This window comes from Bombyx mori, chromosome 8, assembly GCF_030269925.1.
Source record: "Bombyx mori chromosome 8, ASM3026992v2".
Lineage (NCBI taxonomy): Eukaryota > Metazoa > Arthropoda > Insecta > Lepidoptera > Bombycidae > Bombyx > Bombyx mori.
The window spans coordinates 15,726,192-15,748,132 of NC_085114.1; the positions used below are offsets into that span (position 1 = coordinate 15,726,192).

Sequence of the window (21,941 nt, forward strand, 5' to 3'; positions counted from 1 at the left end):
ATACAGCGAATTCTTTTTCATTTTTTTATACCTGTTCACCTGTATGATTTAAACGAATATTAATTAATACGTAAAGACAATTTTGGAACACTTTGAATCCTTATGCAGTTCACATTAGATTTTTCGGGTTTCACCTCTTTTCATAAGTACGTAAGTTTTTATTTAATGACAATTTAAAGATGTGTCACTTTAAAGTGCTAAAATCATAGACCTATATAGTAGGGACACGACATATTGTTCTATACGTACAATTGCTTATATAAATAGCACCCATTTTGAAGGCACACACATAAACATATATCTATCTCGTTCTTACTCAGCACTTTAACTCGCAGGAAAACAATATAACAGTATTTCAGTGCGTACATAAAATGAAACATGAATATACGTAAATATCTCCGTCTCCGTCTAATGAGGCCGAAAATCCGCCATGTTGAGCGCACCAAATGTCATTGTCACGTCAGTTCGGCCGTCTGTTTTGGGTTGTACATTAATTATTGACTTTGTTATCGATTTAATATGATTGCTTAAATAAAATTTCATAATTTATCATGCTTAGAACATACAAAAATAATAATTAAAACGTATTTTATAGGATCTCAAGAAAGTCGATGCCCCAAAACTATTATCTATATATATTTAAATTCATTATGGAGCCCTCATCCGAAAAATCGATCGCTGCCGTAAATATAAAGCTTTGCATAAATAAAAAATATGAACATAGATAGCTAGATAAAACTTGGCCAAACTTAATTAGACTAATAAAAAAAGTTCCCGGCTGTTTTCTTTTAATTCTTGTTGCCCTTGTAGGCAGACGACCATACGGCCCACCTGATGGTGAGTGGTTACCGTCGCCCATGGACCTCAGCAATGCCAGAATTTATGTGTTAAATTTTTTTATGTATTATGCATATTCAATCAAGGCAGTTCCTTATTGATTTGAAACGATGGTTCCTATCACGGCTTGTGATAAGAGCCGACAGTAAAAATTGTATCTTATATCATTACATGTGAAACGAAAATAAAAGCTTCTTCTTCTTCCTAGCGTTTTCCTGGTCCAGTACCACTGGGAAACGAATAAAATAAATAAACTAAAGGAAACTTGAACCGAAAATAAGAACTAAATTGACAAAAGCATACAATTGACATAGGTTCACTCATCAAGTTCCCGCAGATTTCTCAATCACAGACTATGCTGGCTGTACATAGTAATCTTGATGAAATTAATCAATTTTTCTCTGTCTGTCTGCAAACATATTGTAATCAAAAAATCATATTAGCCAATAAAGACGTCGACAAATAATCAATTTAATTTAAAGTTACCAATCATTGTCGTTCAGTTCTCCAAGAGCAAAGTGGAAGTAATTAGTACTCTGCAGACGAAAACAGACCTTAATTCTACACAAATGTCTTAAATGAAACGTCAAAACATAGTAATTAGGATTCTAGGTACTTTGTTTTGAAAGAATAATATTATGGGATTTCTTGCCTCAAAAGGTTCACAGTTACTTCTAATTCAACATTATATACTTATTAACCTGAAAATGTACATAGAATTGTGATAAACAAATTTTATTGTTAGTGACTAGTTGTCAAACATTGTTCTATTCGGAATCCAGCTGGTCTAAGCAAGGTATGTATGATTGTTTTTCAAATAAACACGTATCAAAAAATAAATAACTTCACACGTTTAGAGGTCATCTTTTTTTTTACGGATCGTTTAGTATAAATTTACATCCTGTTACCCGTTTGTTAACTATTGTCCATAATTATTAGTCAGTAATCTGTTTTTTACTGTTTCTGTTTAACTTTTGGAATTTATGAACTTTGTCATGGTTAGGTTATTATGAAATTTGCCAAAGAACAAAAAAGTTGGAAGCTAATTGTTGGGAGTTAATAAATAAAAATCAAGTGTCTGACACACATCTGTATCAATACTTTATTATGTAAATATTGTATGCATTACATATAAATTGTCTTTTAGTGTTCATGCATTGGACCACAATTTAAATACAGAGCAAAAGAACTCATAATTGGTCAGATTGTTAGACTGACTGATTATGCACCACTACTCTGGGTACATCTACTGTGAAGTTATCATTGTTTCTGGTAAAGGGTGTTAAATGCGAATAATGTACTAACTATAAAAACAACATAATTTGATGAAGCATCTATCACGGAGGTCTCAAATTGAGATCATATTTTTTGAGCTAAATTAGACCGTTGACTAATTAAGGTATATAGAAAGGTAGAATTTAGAGTATACAATGTATACAATGTACAATAATACAGTACAAATCTATACAATTATCTCTGCTACGAAGAAAACAAATACTGATGGGAAATATAATAAAACTATATGTTTTCTAAATCATGTGTTTTTAATCTTTAAATAAGTGCATCCTCTCGTTCTTCCAGTATTTGTAAAATAATGCTTCGTTTATTCTATATCTATTGCAGCTTACTATAAAATACCTGAATACAATTGTCACTTGATCGCAAATGCCTCCAAAAGACCTTTCATCTAACTCTGTAGTAAATAGAAATACACAAAGATTAATTATCATTCATTTGAGAGTAATTAACTAGTAGTCAGGGATGTATGTGTTGGATAAATGTAAAGCAAAAACATTTTTTAATTAACTTTTGAGTTTATTGGAATAATTTATTAAAAGAAACAAAAATTTATTAAAATATATTCACATTAGAAAAATTTGTACCCGCTTGGGATTCGAACACCGGTGCATCGCTTAACACGAATGCACCGGACGTCTTATCCTTTAGGCGACGACGACTTCAGAACTAACGAAAAACCCAAAAATAATTTCCATTAGTAATGAAATTCAGGCCTAATCATTCAGTAGATGGTGTTTACATGTAAACATTTCAATCACAGTCAAATATTCAAATGATATTTTTCATGTATTATTAGACGAAAAAATTAGTTTAAATTTTATATATATCCCCCATAAAAAAGCTTTTTTAATGTAAATAATTTTTTCGGGAGTCAAAACACACTGAACTAGTCGGGGACGCGCGCCACTCGCAGCCGCTTCGGCAAGCCAATCGCGGCACACGATACCTACAATAAAATACCTGAGTCAATCACGTGAACTTTGTGTTTCCAAAAAATGTGCTCTATCTCATTCTGTCGCCGGCTGAATCCTATACATTTATGTGTTGTGTCTTTATGGACTTATTTTTTCATTTCGTTTCATCGAGTTTGAAATCACAACGATTCTATACAAGTTTCACTTCAATATATACTTTTTACTCACAAAATTTTCATTTTTACGCCTCAAAATTTCATTTACCCCGGTTCCCCGACCGCTGCTATATATATAGAGTGGATAATACACAATTCAGATATTCGCTATAGTTTTAATCATATTTTCAGATTATGTACTTATAAAAAGGTTGTATAGCATAGCAAGGAATTATATTTAATATTTACCTGAACTTCATATCGGAAAATAGCAAATTCAAAAATAGCAACAACTGGAGAGTATTTTGGCAAAGTTAAACAGCGAATTTCGAACGCAACGGGTATATCTAGACAAACAATAACAAAAATTTGAACCAGGAAGAAGAATACAGAAATAATAAAAATACCAACACAAACAAAATTAAACTGGGTAGACCATGCAAGAAATTCTATGTAGATCTTGATGATTTTGATTATACAGTGATACGACGCATGGTTTATAACTTTTATCTCATTTATAAACTAGACCCTACAATAAAAGCACAAAAGTCGAAAATAATAGAAACGATGAATTTCAAAGGATGTGATTTTACACACTAAGATGAATACTTTGCCAAATGGGTTTTTTTATTCAAGATGTTTAGACTATTTAGACTTAAAAGAGATGATTTAGGCTTAAAAGAGTAAAGTACATTGACATAATAAGGAAGTACAGATCTGAAGGCAGAGATATTGTGTATACTGACGAAACTTATGTTCACACATCCCGAACATAACAATTATTACTTAAAAATATCGGGAACTCATTACGTATAATACACTGGTAAATATCCCGTTTTCAGTAATAATTGTTATGGTTGTAACATCTCTATATTATACAAAAACATTGTGCATTTTGACATTAGACATTAAACAATAAAGTTTCTTATTAATGGATATGAAATTTTTTATGTCACTCACGATCATTCATTGCCAGTTCGGGTGTCATCGTATTCCGATAAAGATCCGAGTTTTCCCGAAGGAAAATATTTTTTCACTACATCTATACAATGTTTAAATATGTGGCACAATATATTTTACTCAACACAATATATTTGACAGATGCCTGAATCTGCCTAACAACTTTTAAGATAAGTCTGAATATATACAAAGCTCTGATCAATATTCGGAGCGTCGGTCTGACGAGCAACTGCACTCGCTCGATGGAAGATCTTATACAACTCTTATAGTTCTCTCACAACTGAGAAGAATCTAAAGAAATAGACATACATAAATAAATACATGTTCGCTCAAAAATTATCTTCGGCAGTCGGGTACTAAACGATAACCGATACGGTTGCCCGCCTTTTCTCAATTGTTATATTTGTCATGTTATGTTTTTCATATTGCGTAGATTAGACGAATGAACCACGTCGGTGTCGAGATGTTCCGGAGTCCATGATACGATACGATACTTGAAAGTCGAAATCTCAATAATAATTTTACTGCTTAACGGCTCTTCCACCTCCAAGAGGAACGAATTTTTGCGGCAGAAATAGGCTCGGAAGTGTATGCGTTATTTTCGGCGCGCACCGCGGTACCGTAAGTTTCGTGTAGTCGGTGTGGTGGAGCTCGATGGGGTTTAGTCGGTAGTCGTTCTGCGGGGCAAGTGCTTCCGCGCGCCTTTTTCAAGGCGTAGTCTCCTGTGAGAAATTGGGGGAGGTGGAGGACCTCGGCCCTTCTCTTCTCCCCTTCTTCCTCTTAGGAGGCGCCGGAGTCCGACATACCCCGGTCCGTTACCCCCCTCGACCGGGTATCCGTAAATGGATTCACCAGCGTTAAAAAAAAAAAAGGTGTATGCGTTATGCATGTAAAAGATACATTATAAATAAAAGTATAAAAGATTGAAGAACAACCTAATAACTTTTTTGTTCTATTTGATAGAATATTTTCGATGATGTGGTTTATGTTAGTTAATCGATTTATTTCTAAAAACGTTGTTACACAGGAAGTGGCGGTTATTCCGCGAAATATCTATTTAGTGGTAGTTGTTTTTTTTTTTTCATTGCCCTCATTTTAAGTAGTTTTGTTTTTTCAGCAACCTGGAGTATGGCGGAGGACCCTGGACACTCACCGAATCCAGGTAAGTGAATTATAATGATGTTTAAAATTAATTTGGTTATAAATTGAAGGGAAACTTCTCGATGCTAATTCAAAATAGCATGTCCTTCTATGAACTTGAGTCCTTAGTGTTAGACAATGACTAGTATGTCGCCTAGTTTTGTTAATGCTTAAGACAGTGATCCCTCACTACAGGTAAGCCATATACTCTCGTCTTTGAAGGCATAATTTAAAAAAAAAGCAACTTTACAGTAGAGACTTAATACCAAACGTTTTATCCAAATGTTTTATTTAACATATACTACGCTACTGCACTTAAATTCAAACCATATATAAATTGTGGTTAAGTCTCATTCCCGATCCTGCGGACCGATTGGTAAACAGTCGACGTCGCCCAAAACACATCATTTCGGATTCTCCCGATCTCTCAACAGTGCTTTTAAGTACCCCAAGCACCGGTCATCGTTCTCGTGGAACCCGTCGCTTGCAACGCAGGCCTCCGCGAGTAAATTAAACCACAGACACAGCCCACTGAGTTTCTCGCTGGATCTTGACAGTGGGTCGCGTTTCCGATCCGGTGGCAGATTCTACGAAGCACTGCTCTTGCTAGGGTTATTGTTAGCAACGACGTCAGGTTTGAGCCTCGTGAGCTCACCTACTAGTTAAGGCTACGCTGTAGGAAAAAAAGTTAAGTATATTGCATTGCGGATAGTGCCCCTACACCCTTGTCTAGGCCTATTGTGGCAACAGAAATCTACCGGCAGTTTGTCGTAATGATGATCCTCTCCTAATTTTGCGGTAGGCAGCGGCTTGGCCCTGCCCCCGGCATTGCTGAAGTCCATGGGCGACGGTAAACACTCACCATCAGGTGGGCCGTATGCATGTCTGCCTACAAGGGCAATAAAAATAATAATAATTGGAGCGGCCAAAGAGTAATAGATGAACTTTTCGAACAAGCACGTACCAAAACCTGTCCCAAATAATTGAGCATTCCAAGCATCTTACTATGCATTCAGCGAGACAACTTCGGGCTATAAATATGTAAATATATAGACTCGCAATATTTTACCACTAAACCTGTGTAGGTAGGTTCAAAACGATTTAACATTTCCACTAAATGTTTTTTTTTTATTGCTTAGATGCGTGGACGAGCTTACAGCCCACCTGGTGTTAAGTGGTTACTGGAGCCCATAGACATCTACATCGTAAATGCGCCACCCGCCTTGAGATATAAATTCTAAGGTCTCAAGTATAGTTACTTAATATACTATTAAATATATTAAGTAACTATAGTTATAGTTACTTAATTTCATAAAGACATGCAGAGGAATAGTTGGGATGTCCGGCGACCGCTTATTACTCGATCGAGCTGTTCTTTGGGTCCACATTTCAAAGGCCTCACTAATATTTTTTAATGTACCAAATAAAAAACCCGAATAATAAATATAAATTAAGCCAAGATAATCTTGACGTCTAATCGACTGGTCACAGCCGAAAATCCGTGTTGATATAAATGTTATTAGCATTAAATTTATGTGCGTTAAATCTAACTTTTGTAGTTTTTAGTAAAAAACAAATATTTTCATGGTTTTTTTTAAATAATTAAAATAGTAAGAATTAATTGAAACTGTTTGGGTTGCTAGATTTCTTGGCTCTACCTATAATTGCCGCAAAATAATAATGCTGTTTTGATAATAAAAGCTCCCAAAGATATTACACTATACTTTTTAAAAATTTAAATAACCTTACAGCAAAATGTTATATTGGGTATTTGGTACGAATCATTTCCACACGGGGATTCATAATTCACCAGTAATCCCGCAACCTTTGATAGATTACGTTCATAGATCATCACTTCAGTTATCCCTATCATGTAGTAGTCGCCGGTGAAAGTGTGATCTGCGAAGTAGTCGGCTTCAGGCTTAGATCCCCGGCAAGCCGCACTAGTCGGTCGGAGTACACCCGGCTTCTTACCACATAATTTATCTTCGCTCAGATTATTTAGACGTAAGGAGGATTAAGGTAGTGAGTGAAAACTTTAAATAATATTATTACAAGTTGATAAAGATACTTCCTCTGAGGAATTGGTCGAGATGATACCGTCATCTCGTTTTTACCATCGCACCGCTCGCCACCGGAGTAGAGTTCATCCATACTACCTAGAGCCACTGTGGTCATCCACAGTGCGTTTCCAGAGGTCTTTTTTGCCACGTACCATCCGGCTATGGAATGAGCTCCCCTCCACGGTGTTTCCCGAGCGCTATGACATGTCCTTCTTCAAACGAGGCTTGTGGAGAGTACTAAGCCGTAAGCAGCGGCTTGGCTCTGCCCCTGGCATTGCTGAAGTCCATGGGCGACGGTAACCATTCACTATCAGGTGGGCCGTATGCTCGTCTGCCTATACGGCAATTAACCAAAAAAAAAATTATCGTAATTTACGTTTAAAGCATGCAAAGATAAAAAAAAAACAATAAAAGTTTATAATTTCTGAGATTAGCGGTACGTAGAGCGTAGAATCAAGGGTGTCGGGTGATTTTCCACGTGGCGCCACATTGTATAGTACGGTGGAAGTTGTTGGAGGCTCGTCCTCCACACCCCGTCGCGATCGATGCCGCCAAGGCCACGGGCGTCGTATCGATTTTATATAAATAGCCTCAGCCCGGCTCCCCGCGCGCTCGTAACTCGGTGCCCGGCCCTAGCGCCCCTCGCCTCATGATGGATGGTCTGTCAGTTCGATGCCCGTTTGACCTTGGTTCCTGTCCACGTGTAAAGACAACAGCTACCTTGACTTCCGGAATTTGTCAAAAAATCCCACAAGAAAGACTGTCATTTGAGAGTACCCAGTGATCCATATCTATACTAATTCTATAATAATATAATATAAATCTACCGTGGTTTTTTCGGATGTTCTATTATAACTATTGAACCATGCATCCGATTGACTTGAAACTTGGTATCCATGTCGAAAATACATGTACTTAATGGATAGGCTAATATTTATATGAGTGTTGGACTCTCTAATAATAATGACAATAAATAATAATGTTAATTTTAAATGCCAAGCGAAGCGGGCGAGTACGGCTATTTTGTATAAGGACTTTCGTTTTAAATTATGGATAGGCGTTTGTCTTACTTAGACTAGTATTTGCATTCAATGGTTTTACAGTTAATGGGAATTTATGGGAATTCAAGTTGAGAATCTCAATTAACTAGCTATAAAACACCAGGTTCAGTAATCTCTCTAGAGTCTTGTGTTCAGATTGTTATTGTATAGTTGTATAGGGTAATAAGAACATTTTTGAAGAAATAAGAGTGTTTTTCGAAGTTTATGTTTTAGTGAACCTTTCAATACCAATACAAAATTATAAACCAACGACCATAAGCGAAGATAAATAAATATCTATATTTTCCAGGAAAAACCAAAATGTATTTTTCAGTGTCTCGTTTTCCGGTACATTTATTGTGAATAGGAAAAAAACACGAGACTTGAATACGATACAAAAGATAAGCTTTTTACAAAGAAAGGATGCTGCGGTCTGGTGGTTAGTGTACCTAAGGGCTACTCAAGACTTAAGAGTGACCTTCTGTTCATATAAATAATTGGAAATTAATATTTCGTCAGTACTGTTTGTTTTGACCTAACTATTCTTTATTAATTATTATTAAACCCAGAATTGTTTGAGTATCCCTTTTGTGTAATATTTTATTATAATATTATGACAGATAATTTTGCAGTTAATTTATTAACATTAAAAACGAGACTCGTCCCTGGTATCTCAACCACAAGGGTAACGCCCACAAAACAAAAGCTTAGAACAATAACAAAAATCGTGAACACGAGTAAAACAAATTATGAGCAAAGCAAGTTCTATTGTTGTGACTGCGTTGTTTGGATACCGAAGGTCAAGGGCGCGTTTTAGGGGCGGGCCTCGTAAGGGCGGGGCTCGGTCCCAAAATAGACCCAGCAACAAGGTTTGTCAACACACGCCCACGCGGCGCCTTGCCCCCCCAGCCTCCGGGCGGCCAGGCCGGGCCGTCTCTCTCGACCTCGTTCCCGGAACAATCTGACAATGTGTGTTTACCCGGATCTCAATTATTTAGGTAACTACCTATAGTAGATAGAGAAATATTGAGATTCTACGCACGGTTACGGATTGATAGTAGGGTCTGACGACTTTGGGGATTGAAAATCAATTAACCCACTGAGTTTTTCGCCGGATCTTCTCAGTGGGATCCGGTGGTAGATTCTGCGAAGCACTGCTCTTGTTAGGACTGGTGTTAGCAAATTCTCTCAGGTTGATCCCGTGAGCTCACCTGCCCCTCAGGGCGTAGCTGGAATTACCTCTTATGCTACCAGCGAATAGGTAGGGATAAAATTGAAAGTCAAAGCTCGGGAACTTTAAATATGTATTGACACTGTACACACTTAACGGCAATTTTTAAAGGATATATAAATTATCAACAAGTAAATTATAATGCGATTAATGTTAAATGCGTGTCAGATGAATTATTTTGTTCATACGTAAAAATGAAATGAATGAATATTTAAAAAAAAATCAAATATTTAAAAATAAAAAATCTAATGTTTAAAAAAAAGAAAAGATATGCCCGCTGAGTTTCTTGCCAGTTCTTCTGAGGACGGAGGCTAGTTTTTGTGAATTGGCGGTAGTTCTTTTTGACGTTCAACAAGTATGTACTTTCATTTATGTTAAAAAATTTTTTTTTGATTTGATTGTGTTTGATTTCGGTTTGAAGGGCGGGGCAGTCGTTGTAACTATACTGAGACCTTAGAACTCATAGATCTCAAGGTGGGCTACGGCATTTACGTTATAGATATCTATGGCCTCCGGTAACTACTTAACACTAGGTGAGTATAGCTCGTCCAACCATCCATAAAAAAAAATACGAGCTATATTTGTAAAAGTAACATATTTTCCGAACGGGGTCAATAGTGCGCTATAGGAATTGTGTCACTGGAACACGTAGTGCACGCCTCTCGATGCGGCCGCGATGCTGCACCCGGGAACTAACGGGTGGACGAGGGGTGGGATGAGCACCGCACACCCGAGGGGTGCGATAGGGTTTTTATGTTAGCATAGGTACCTTTATAGCGGTAGGCAGCGGCTTGGCTCTGCCCCTGGCATTGCTGAAGTCCATAGGCGACGGTAACCACTCACCATCAGGTGGGACGTATACTTGTCTGTCTACAAGGGCAATAAAAAAAATAAAAATAAACTTTGTTTTACTGTTACTTTTCGGATTAATTAAAAATAAACATTGAGGCCAAATCACACACGGTCATCTGGCGTCAAACTAGGATTTCATGTACTACGGGAACCAAAGATAAAGAAACCTGATCATCACACCAACGTTTGCCCGATGTGGGAATGGAACTCACGACCTTCAGCCCAGCAGTCAGAAGCGCTAACTATTACGCCACCGAGACAGTCACCTACAATAAGTTTAATGTTTTAAATTCTAGTTTAAATTAGATGTCCCTTACCGCCGCGTCAGTGTTAAGCTTACGAGTGTTATTTTCTTAAAAAAAACAATTTGAGCCATTAAGACACATTTCAAAGGTTACTTTCCGTTTCAGTTATTGACTTAGAGTATCCAATGTTTTATAGGTGCGTAAGAGGAAATACTATAAAATTATTGGTGTCCATGCTAGACAACACACTGAACTCGTAGATGAAGAAGAAGAGGATGAGCATCAGAATAATCCGCTCAAAAGAGTGATCTCGGAAGTAGTCCGTTTGCGATTTTGTTGGACGATAAGGTTTTATTATTGGCAAGAAATTTTCTATTCAAAATTAAAATTGTTTATGGAAGTAAAATATAAAATTTTACTGTGGGGAAAAGTGGAAATGATCCCGCTTCGTCTTAGCTCTAACATAATTTGTCTTCGTCACAATTCGTCTTCTCGCATTAAAACTGTATAATTTCAAAACTTACTAATTTTACAGGAGAGTGTTTTAAAGGATTAACATGTAATATTTTTAATATTAATCATATTTTTCAACATTTACTTTTTATTTTTTCCAGTTACATTATCTGTCTCTTAAATTAAAATAAAATTATGTATTAATTTTGTTAATAGTAGTCAAAACATAGATAGGTAATAAAAAAAACTAAAAATAAACTACGCTCTTTTGACAGTATTTATGAGAACAATACTGGTGATACCGAATGTTTACGCCATATTAACTCAATTTCGAATATTTTAAGAAATTGTACACTTTTAATGCGAAAAGGCGAATTGACTAATAGGCAACATTGTACGAGAACAGCCGAATAACGTACTAAAAGCTTTACTTCGTTTAAAACGTCCAATAACTCCGAAACACACAGCTCTGTATACCGAGCGATCGTTACCGCTACACTTGCGAAACGCTCAGAGCGTCCGCAAATAGAAATGTTGCGAATATTAAACGTACCGTCGTAGTTGTCCGCACTGCTGTTGACCGATACTTAATGCAATCCGGTTGCGTTGTTGGTTGAAAAGCTAAAAATAGCGGCAACCCTTACATAATTATTGGCTGGAGGCTGTGCTTCCTGGCCCTCCCTCCCCTGCCACCCTGAAGCGCCAGTCCGCCTCGGTCACCGCACGAGACCGCACGCGTCGGCTCTCATACGAACCTGGAATGTATTGCGTATTTATCGTAAACATGTTTGAATTATTAATTGGCGGCGTTCAACGCTTTTAAGATTAATGAGAAACGAAATGGTTTTTCTTTGTGACTAATTATACATATTAATGATGTTGTCTTGTAAATACATATATTGAAAGTGTACTTTTGTTCGTAAACATTTATTGCAAGAGGACGTTTATTCGAATTGTAAGAAATGTCGATAAATCCAGCAACGGTTTCGGCCAAAGGTAAAGTTGTACTCTGTATTTATTGCACGTCGTCTGTGATTTAAATAAACATGTCAATGTTGCAAATGTCCAATTTGCACACATTATTTACAAGCTCGTATTTTCCCACATCATAGGCGGTTTGTTGGTAATGTTTTAACTGGTAGATGATCTGATACTACAACGGGAACGGCGCAACTCACTTTGAATTGTAGTAACGATTATCCTATGATTCACATCTCTGATGATTACTTCCCTGCAGATATAGGAGGGAGGTTTTGCAACTCGCCTCACGCTAGTCATCGACGGTAGGAATTAAGGGAAGAGCTTACTAAGATAATAAAGCGGCTACAATTGAATGACGAAGAATCGTATCCGTAGCAAATGGAGACAGGCTGATACACCGGCACTGATGAACATCAGCCAGACCATTCACAATAAGATTTGACCTAAATATATATTTAGCAGTCTCTCATCAGATACCCACTAAGGCAGTTGCTGGGCAACAAATATTCCTTGAGAATGATCGCCCTAGAGATTATTGAAAGTATTAAGTAATCCGAAAACATTTTCTAACAACATTATTGTTCCGTTTTATAAATAAATAACAATGCACCTCCATTAAATTCCGAGTTTAAAAAACGAATAATTAAAATCAGTTAAACCTTTTGAATATTAATTTATCTTATCAATTCCATATCATGAATCTCATTTTCGTGTTCAGTACTATGGAGTGTTTGCGGCTTTATGCGCTTTCAATTTTCGGTAGGCAGCGGCTTGGCTCTGCCCCTGGCATTGCTGAAGTCCATGGGCGATGGTAACCACTCACCATCGGGTGGGCCGTATGCTCGTCTGCCTACAAGAGCAATAAAAAAAATTTGGAGTAAATATAATAAGTATAAATACAGTTGGTATGCATAAACCTTATCATTATATTAATCTCAGGGTTGGTTCTGCTATTATAGCTTACGGAGTCGGCACTGTCCAGCTATTAACAAAAAATCAAATTACAAATAAACACAATTTTTTTCTCAAACAATAAATCCAAAAAGCTTCATAAAATCTTGCTTTACCCGAACGGACGGATGAATATCCAACGAGACAACAAAACGAATCATTAGGTTTCAGGCGGAGTACCTAAAACACGCAAACTTCTCTGTCAGTTTTATAAAACTATATATTTCCTTATTTAATATTAATTCATAACTACTGTAGGTATTATTGATAAAGATTTTTATCGATCGGTTTTTATTGATATAGATTTTACACCACTACATTTTTATATTTTGCGTTGTTGCCATGGCACCGGAATGGACTGGAAATTGATCTCTATCATCAAATGTGAACGGCCTGGAAAATGACCTTTATCATAAAAAAATATCTTCTTGAGAAACTAGATATAATCTAGTTTTCAAGAATACAATTTTTATTGCATAAACGGGTGAATGATCTAACCATTTACATTTGTTAAGTGATTACAGTGGACTCATAAAAATCACAATGTCAATGTCAGCGCATTTACGCTGTAGATGTCTATGGGCTCCAGTAACCACTTAACACCAGGTGGTCTGTGTGCTCGTGCACACACCTAAGCAATAAAAAAATGTTGCATCAAATAGATTCATTAAAAAATCGGGATACGGTTTATTTAGATATCAAAATTAAACATGTTCTTTATTTATAAAATTACTTTATAATGCTCACATTTAATTATCAAGTTTAGCCGCTATAAAATTTTACACTAAGTACTATTTATTGCCTACTAAATTTTGTAACAGCATCATAGTCTTGAATTAAAAGTTATTGTGTTTTAAATAATCGATTGAATATTTACTGGTTTTAGGATATGTTATGAGTCCTCATAGTTGGCATCTGCTCTCTTAGCGCCTTTTTTGGCGGGCAGCTTAATTGCCACTGTTGGGATACATATTCCCCGCACCAGGCAATGCTTAACCTACCACCGTCAACAGCTCTGACTCCATGTATTTATCCTTATCTGTACAAATTGGAGAAGTACTGTTTCCTGAGGATTTCTTAGCACAAAAATCATGAAGACCATAAATACAAACTGAAACCCGCATATGAGACCGTGTTTTTTTAAAATTCATTTTGTCAGTGTTAAACATAAAACTTTAGATGTCTGTTATATGTATACGCTATACTGTGGAAACCAAGACAATATATACATACAAACGTTTACATGTATTAGACACTCAGTCAAAGAAGAACATACCTATTCGTCCCGCGAATATTTGCATGAAGATTCGAACCCACGACTCTCGTTTTAGCCGTCAACTGCGCTAACTACTACGCCACAAAGTCAGCCGAGCATTTATTGTTAACTGCTTTCAGTTTAAACAATGTTAAAGGAGGAGGTTTTTATTAATACATAAAGGCTTTTGTAGCATTTCTAGATTTGCCATTGGTTTTAGTAAAGCAAAATTTAATTAAATGAATATTCCCAAATGCTCCCGGCCTAAATGTTATCTACTCATAAGTTCACTGCGCTGATAATTCTTATATACGTGAGCTAGTATCAGTTACATAACATTCAAGATATGCCAGAGATATTCGTAACAACATAAAATATAACTGAAGTATAGTTATTAAACAATAATGCCGATAAAGGGCAAACAATCGTACTCGAGTTGCTTCCGATGTGTTCGTGAGACAGATTTAGAAAATTTGAAATATTTAAGTAATTCATCATCATCATCTTAGGCCTTACAGTTCAGGATGGGCCTTAGCCTGGTCCAGTATGTCTCTCGAGACTGCTCTGTTCAGGGATTTCTCATTCCAGTTCTTGACATCGACAACTTTAAGGTCGTCCTCTACGCCATCCAACCATCGGAGTTTGGGTCTGTCACGACGTCTCCGGCCCTCTGGTTTGCCATATAGTAGTTGTCTTAGCATTCTGGTTTCCTCCATTCGAACTATATGTCATTTAAGTAATTAATTACTATACAATCGTGTGACACGACAAAACGGCGCAAACCATCCCAATGAATGCTATGCGGTTGAAATGACCAGAATCCAGAACGATGTTATCAATTTCTATGGTCTTTGCAATGCGCACAACCGGAATTTTTTCATTGATGTAGAGAAACTAGCTCGTGGTGCACCTGGTCTCATGGGTTTTACTTGAACCATACCTTTAATACCGACACCCACTTTCACGTGAACTCATATTGCGAATCGATTGCTACTTGGCATAAATACTGAGGGCGGTGATACCGATTTTTGTAGTCATACAGCACACCTTTCAAACTAAAATAAGCAATATACACGTTAAAGGAAACTTGTTTTGAATGTTTTGTACTATAAAGAGGAGATTGTGACTGTGTGTCGGCTGAACCGTCGTGTTTGTTCGAGTGTTCTGTAGCTCACAAACTTACATGTACAACTTTCTTGACCAAATTTCTCCTTTTCTATCTCTAAAGCAGTGATCGGCAACCTTGTCATACAAAAGAGCCAAAGATAAATACACAATTGACACTTATTAAATTTTTTATTGAGTTTCACAAATTTTTATTTCGTCTCTTACAAGGCCAGATAATAATATTCCGTGCCTGGACTAAACATTTCGCGGAAGAGACGTAGCTGAGTAGTCAAAGAGCATGCGGCTCTCGAGACGCGGATTTCCCGATCACGGCTCTAAAGTTAATTGTTCACTGATACTTGTAAGAAGCTCCAAAGATTTTTTACCATAATTCTTTGAAAAATGTTGTGTCCAAACATAACATTTTCTCATGTCACGCGAAACAACTAAGGTTTTCGGCAGTTGATATGCAATTACGTTCACTAACCGGCGGTGACGTCACACTGCGTCGATGACGTGTCCGAAGTGGGACATTGCTAGCGTGACGACGCTCGCGTGCCCGTACCGATTGTTTTAAGTCCGTGATCCCTTTCTAAAGCCCTGTTTGTTGTCGTACTTAGAATTGTTTAATGTGTAATGAAATTTCTATCTTAGTAGCTGCTTTTTACTGCTGAACGCAGGTGAACAAAGCCTTTATCGCAACGCTTGCCCCATACCATATGTACATTCTTTTAAATTGCATACCCGTCTAAACGGGCGTACGGCCCACCTGGCTTTAAGTGGTTACCGTAAAATATAGAGATCACAATGTAATTCCCACCTGCTCTTCTTAAGACTTGGGGTAGGTCGCAATTGTATGGTATAACTGCTGTGAGCTCCGGTAACCCGCAAGTGAGGTATGAGCTGGCACAATTTAATGCAATGAAAGCTAGCACGGCAAAGTACGTATCAGTGGAATTACAACTTATTTAATGAGATTTTTCAAAAATTAAATAATGAGATTTAAAAAAAAGGCATACATTTTATTTTTGGAACGAAGTTCCTTATCGCGCGTTGTGAAAGGGGGCTAGACGGAAAAAACTCTTACGAAAAGTTGTCACGACACTTTTTAGATCCGTCATTCTGACCAATCAACGTGTAGGCGCTTATCGCGTGACATTGCTCGTATCTGATTGGTCCGCGTAATGAGTACAGTTTCTCGAGATAGCGTTTCAACAATAGTAATTTAGTTCATAGTATTGTTTTTTTCTTCTTCATAATGCCGTAATTTATTATTATAACTTAAAAAAATAATTACAATTCCTTCACTAATTAATCGAAAGGAACTTCGTTCCATCCGGGTGTCCCTTGACACCTCTGAAGTTTTATTTAAATGTAGTTAAAGTCAAAAACATAGAGCATACCGTCGCTGTCAAACCAAAATCTGCTATGTGCAAAAGCTCTATTTTGAATTATCGAGTAAAAACATTTTCGGTAAAAAAATTATATGAAGGTGAATTTTTAAGAACTATATCAAATGAGAGCTATAGATAAATATTAAAGCTATAGACACATAACAGTTTTTTACGGTATATAGAGCTATACGGGCTATACGGTATATACGGTAGATAGGGCTGTGAACTATACGAAAAGGTCAAAAAGTAAAAATCTCAAAAAGTGCACATAGCAAATCTTGGTTTGACAACGACGATACACCAAAAGCTAATCATAAAAATAACAGAACGTTAAAAAACTGCGCAATATGTATATATTTTTTTGACATTTTGGCTCGTATAACTAGTACCTATTCTTGAGAGCTGTCATCAATGACACACGTCATCCGTCGCCGCGCCGCGCCGTTGTGAGTCAAGTGCACGCGGAACCGTTTGTATAATTTAGGGCGCTCCTGACGCACGAGCAAATGTGACATTTCATTCGGTCTGCGGCCCGTTGTTACATCGTCAATTATTATTATGTTTCCATAAATTCATTGGCCAGGCGCGATTGCGGGAGTGAACTTCACTATGATGCACTGATCTTTTTGACGAGTACGCTGAAGCAATTCAAGTTTGGGTTATGGTACTATTTAGGGACCCATGTGGAAATCTTTTAACAATATTCCACAAACATTCAATAACTCATTTTAAATTTAAGAAATCAGTTAAGAAACGATTATCTATGAAAGATTAATATAAAGCTAACATAGCACAGTTAATAATAATATTTACTAGATGGCGCTTCGCTCTGTGCGATGGGAATGGATTGCTCGTTCTTTTTTTTTTTTTTCGTACCTAAGTTGATGGTCTAGGGAGACCATATTAGCGTAACCTTAACTAGTAGGTGAGCTCACGGGGCTCAAACCTGACGACGTTTCTAACACGAACCCTAGCAAGACCCGTGCTTCGCAGAATCTACCACCGGATCGGAAACGCGACCCACTGAGAAGATGCGGCGAGAAACTCAGTTGCTATCTCGTTCTCTTGACTTTTTATTTTATTTTAATGTTATTGTGACATTACTTTGAAATATATATTTTTTTTAAATATTATTTTGCTCTAATATTGCTGTTATAATAATGTTTGTTATTTCTCTGATTAAAAAAGACACATTTTTTTTAACCTGTTATAAGTTTACTTTGACTAGTGGTCCCCTGGTAATCGAAATTCGACTATAACTATTGGAAATTATAAGTTTGTACAGATTCTATTGTCAAGGACTATTATACTTCTTTTTAATCACAGATTTCGTCAAGACTACACTTTACACAAATATTAATAAAGAGAAAGCAATATTTAATCTATTCTCAATTTGACAGACTATAACTGACAGATTGCAAAGAAAAGTTTGACAATATACTTCAATGCAATAAACAAATAGTATGCATGCGTGTGTGTGTCAAATACATGGTAGTGTGTGTAATGTTTTCTTTATTGATTTAATGTATCTTTAATGCATTATTTAAAAAAAATATTAGCATTGTGCACTTCTTCTCTATAAGTGTGGAAAATTTCATACTCCTCCGTCCGCGCAATTTTCGTAAAAAGGGATACAAAGTTTTTAGTTCACGTATTAATATATAGATTTTCAAACTTGTCATGTACAGATATGTTACAGATCAAAGCTGAAATAAGTTCTTTTGTGTTTGAATGAACTGACAATGCCATCAGGTGGCCCGTTTGCTTTTGAAGATAAATAAAGCAAGTATTTGTATCTTAACGTTTAAATTTTAAGATTACATAAATAGGTCAATATCATTTTATTATGTTTCATGAACGTGGTCATGAATTTTAATGTATCATACAATATCCATAAAATGTTAACCATGAATAATGGTGAGAACTTTCAAAAAAATTTATAACAATGGTGGTAGATAAGTTTAATTACACTTAATTCACAAAAAACTTAGAAGTAAAGTAAAATAAAAGGAGTTTGTCAAACAGTACCATCAAGTTAAAAGAAATCGTTGTAGAGAACTTAGTTGCGCATCTAATATAATTGTATTTTCCTTTTTTCGGTTTAATTTCTGTGAATTTTTCCTAATTTTATTTCAAGCTTAAACTATTTTCATCTTAACGCCATTTAAATACAATTTTGCGTAGCTCTATTTGGCATCCATTTGGTTATCTTATAAAATATGCAACACATTAAGTCGTTGTAGTTCAATAGAATTAGATGTACCAAGTGTTATTCCTTTAAAAGGACAATGCCCATTTTCTTAGGGCGTTTGGGCCCCTAAATAAAGTTGTCGGGTGATGATGGTTTTAACATAATTTGATAGACAAACAAATATCGTTTCATATTCAGAAAACGATTTTTATATTCTCACTCAGGTTTAAGAGAAATCTGTTTTTTTCTGCAGCTAAAATTAAGTTGTTCATTGTTTTCTTCGAAATCAATAATCGTTCTCATAATTATTTACAGTATTAAATAAGTTAATTGTTGTTAATGTTGCTAGAAATAAGCCCTTACGTACATTTTATTATTATTATATCCTCATAACAATAATAAAATGAAATGAAAATCCGGAAGCCGCAACGATATTGTTGTTGTTGTTGTTTTTAAATTCGCCAATAAGCAGGCAAAGAGCGTAGCCTATACAGCCTAGTCTGTCGTAGTTACAGTCACTGCTATGTTAGCCACAGTTTTATTCCAATGCCTCAATAATCGTGAACAACGATTATTGACGTTTAATACACAAAGAACACCCAATTTATATATTACACATCACAATAAACTGTTAAAAAAACATTCAAATAAAACTTCAAGTGACGCTTCACTCGGGTTGCTGCCAAAACTCTCTAATCATATATAATAAGAATAGAGTAATGGTAGGCCATTGAGATTTTTACTAATGGAATCAATAATATCAATCAATAATATAATCAATTTAACGGCCGTCTGGTGTAGTGGTAAGTGACACGGTCACTACACTAGGGGGTCGCGGGTTCGAATCCCGCCAAAGGAAGATATTTGTATGATAAATATAAATGTCTTTTCCAGGGTTATGGATGTATATTAAATATATGTATGTGTATAATAAAAATATTACATTTATTTACGTTATCTGATACCTGTAACACAAGTTCTTTACGAACTTATCACGGGACCAGTTGACGTGGCGTGATTGTTTAAAAAAAAAAGAAAAAAAAAAAAAAAAAAAAAAATTATCTAAACATATTCAATAATTCATGGTTTTAAGTAATAATTATTATTACAATATGTAAATATTGAATTGAACAAAAATAAACTAAAAAGTCTGTGAATTATAACCATTAGCTTTTTTTATTTATTTGTTGTTCAAGTCACAGACAACTCTTTCGTTTGGCAGCTTAAAGGTTTACTATAAGGCTTTTGTTGGGCTAAGCCCTTTGCCTATTGGCGGATTTAAAAACTATGACACTCAGTTTTCGGATGTTATCAAATAAGTAATTTATTTTTTTGTAAAACAATGCCAGGTTTACAGAAATGTTGATACATAAACTAAACAACGTAAAAAAATAAGGCATAGTTTTTCAAGTTCAAATAGTTTTGACATAAAGTTGGCCCACTTTTGGGCATTGTCCTTTATTTTTGTAATTACGTCATCATCTACAAAATGATACAAGAAACATCTACCTTTCAATACAGCGTCAATCGTCAGATAGTTGAATCGCTATGAAATATGGACACACAAGTGACCAAATCATAAGGATTTCGTTTTTTACGAATCCCTTGCTCGCAGCATTGCGCACGGACTCTCTGACATTAACGGACCACACTCGCATGCCGTTTTCCCAATTGTTGATTTTTTGTATTTTTTTTAGCAGAATTCAGTTCAGTGATAAAAATGTAACTGTGTTTCTATGTTCCGGGATGAATGTACGCACGCACCGTCTAGCTGGTGGAATTGGGATTACCCAGAGCGGCCGCGAGCTGAGTCACCGACCCGGTTTTAATGTCACCAGCTGAAATAGAAGCTGAAGCGCTCCCCGACTATTGTTTTGATGCCCTGGCTTTGTTATGTCAACAAGCAACGCTAACATCACACCGAGAGTCGAGATAGCACACGCAAATAAATTTACATTTTTATGTCAAACTTATAAAACCACTAGCTGTACCCGTCCGCTTCACTGGGCATTTAAAATTAATATTATTATTTCTCACCCCACAAAGATTCACATCATTAACGCCCCCGCAACTGGTGTAGGGAGTCCAACACTCATATAAATATTAGCCTATCCATTAAGTGCATGTATTCTCTACATGGACCCCAAGTTTCAAGTCAAACGGATGCATGGTTCATTAGTTATAACGGAACATCCGTAAAAACCACTGTAGATTTATATATTAGTATAGATGCTGTTTGCCATTTGCAGCTAAGATTTTTTTACCAGTTGCTACTTTCTTGAAGATAATTTTGAATCGACAAACACGATTAAATTTCGACATCGTGGACGTCGTTCGTGCGCTTTCACTAAAGTATCCAAAATGCAACGTACCTACTCAATTTTTTATATGTCGAAAATTTTCTTCGCAATTCTCCGCTTAGTAACATTAAATGCAGCCGTGGCTAATTAATTTCCTTAGGACTCAACGAAACCGGTTCATTTTTTATTGGCTAATTAATATAAAATTTCGTTGACTACGAAAAATATATTACTAAATAAACTAGACCACTTAATATATTCAAGAACGCATATCCGGATCTTCTGATTAATAGTGATTAGTATATTATAAGAACCCCTGGCCTCCTGCTTACGAATTAGGTCAAAACTCAAACTGGTTAAATCATCTAATTGCACACAGGCTTGAGTCACGCAGCACGCGTGGGATGTCAGTGTAAACTATTTCGGTTAACCCTATCAAGATCGCACCAAGAATAAACTGACTGCGTCCAGAATGGATGTAAATTCGTATGTGATTCAATGTCGATTAGGAGTGTGTACTGTAGCGCTCAGCGACTTCCTGAACCTTTGCCGCGTCTCGCAATAGTCGCAATC

General features: G+C 36.2%; 1 protein-coding gene and 1 long non-coding RNA gene across 12 annotated transcripts in view; one reads left to right on the plus strand and one right to left on the minus strand.

The window, feature by feature from the left end:
• Window positions 1-459: 459 nt before the first annotated feature.
• LOC105841244 (histone deacetylase 5) overlaps window positions 460-21,941 on the plus strand; it is a 106,573-nt gene continuing 85,091 nt past the window's right edge. For 4 of the 11 annotated variants that reach the window (XM_038012449.2, XM_038012451.2, XM_038012454.2 and 1 more), the window contains exons 1-2: window positions 460-1,633; window positions 5,283-5,327. In XM_038012449.2, coding sequence (XP_037868377.1) covers window positions 5,294-5,327 — 34 coding nt within the window. In that variant the 5' untranslated portion in view covers window positions 460-1,633; window positions 5,283-5,293. Of the gene's footprint in view, window positions 1,634-5,282; window positions 5,328-11,897; window positions 12,186-21,941 lie in introns of those variants that run through there. The other 7 variants (XM_038012450.2, XM_062669894.1, XM_038012455.2 and 4 more) reach the window with 3 other exon arrangements.
• On the minus strand, window positions 2,363-4,080 carry LOC119628795 (uncharacterized). The gene is made up of 2 exons (XR_005244950.2): window positions 3,097-4,080; window positions 2,363-2,530 (listed from the first exon to the last, which is right to left on the minus strand). It is a non-coding gene; the product is annotated as an uncharacterized LOC119628795 (long non-coding RNA).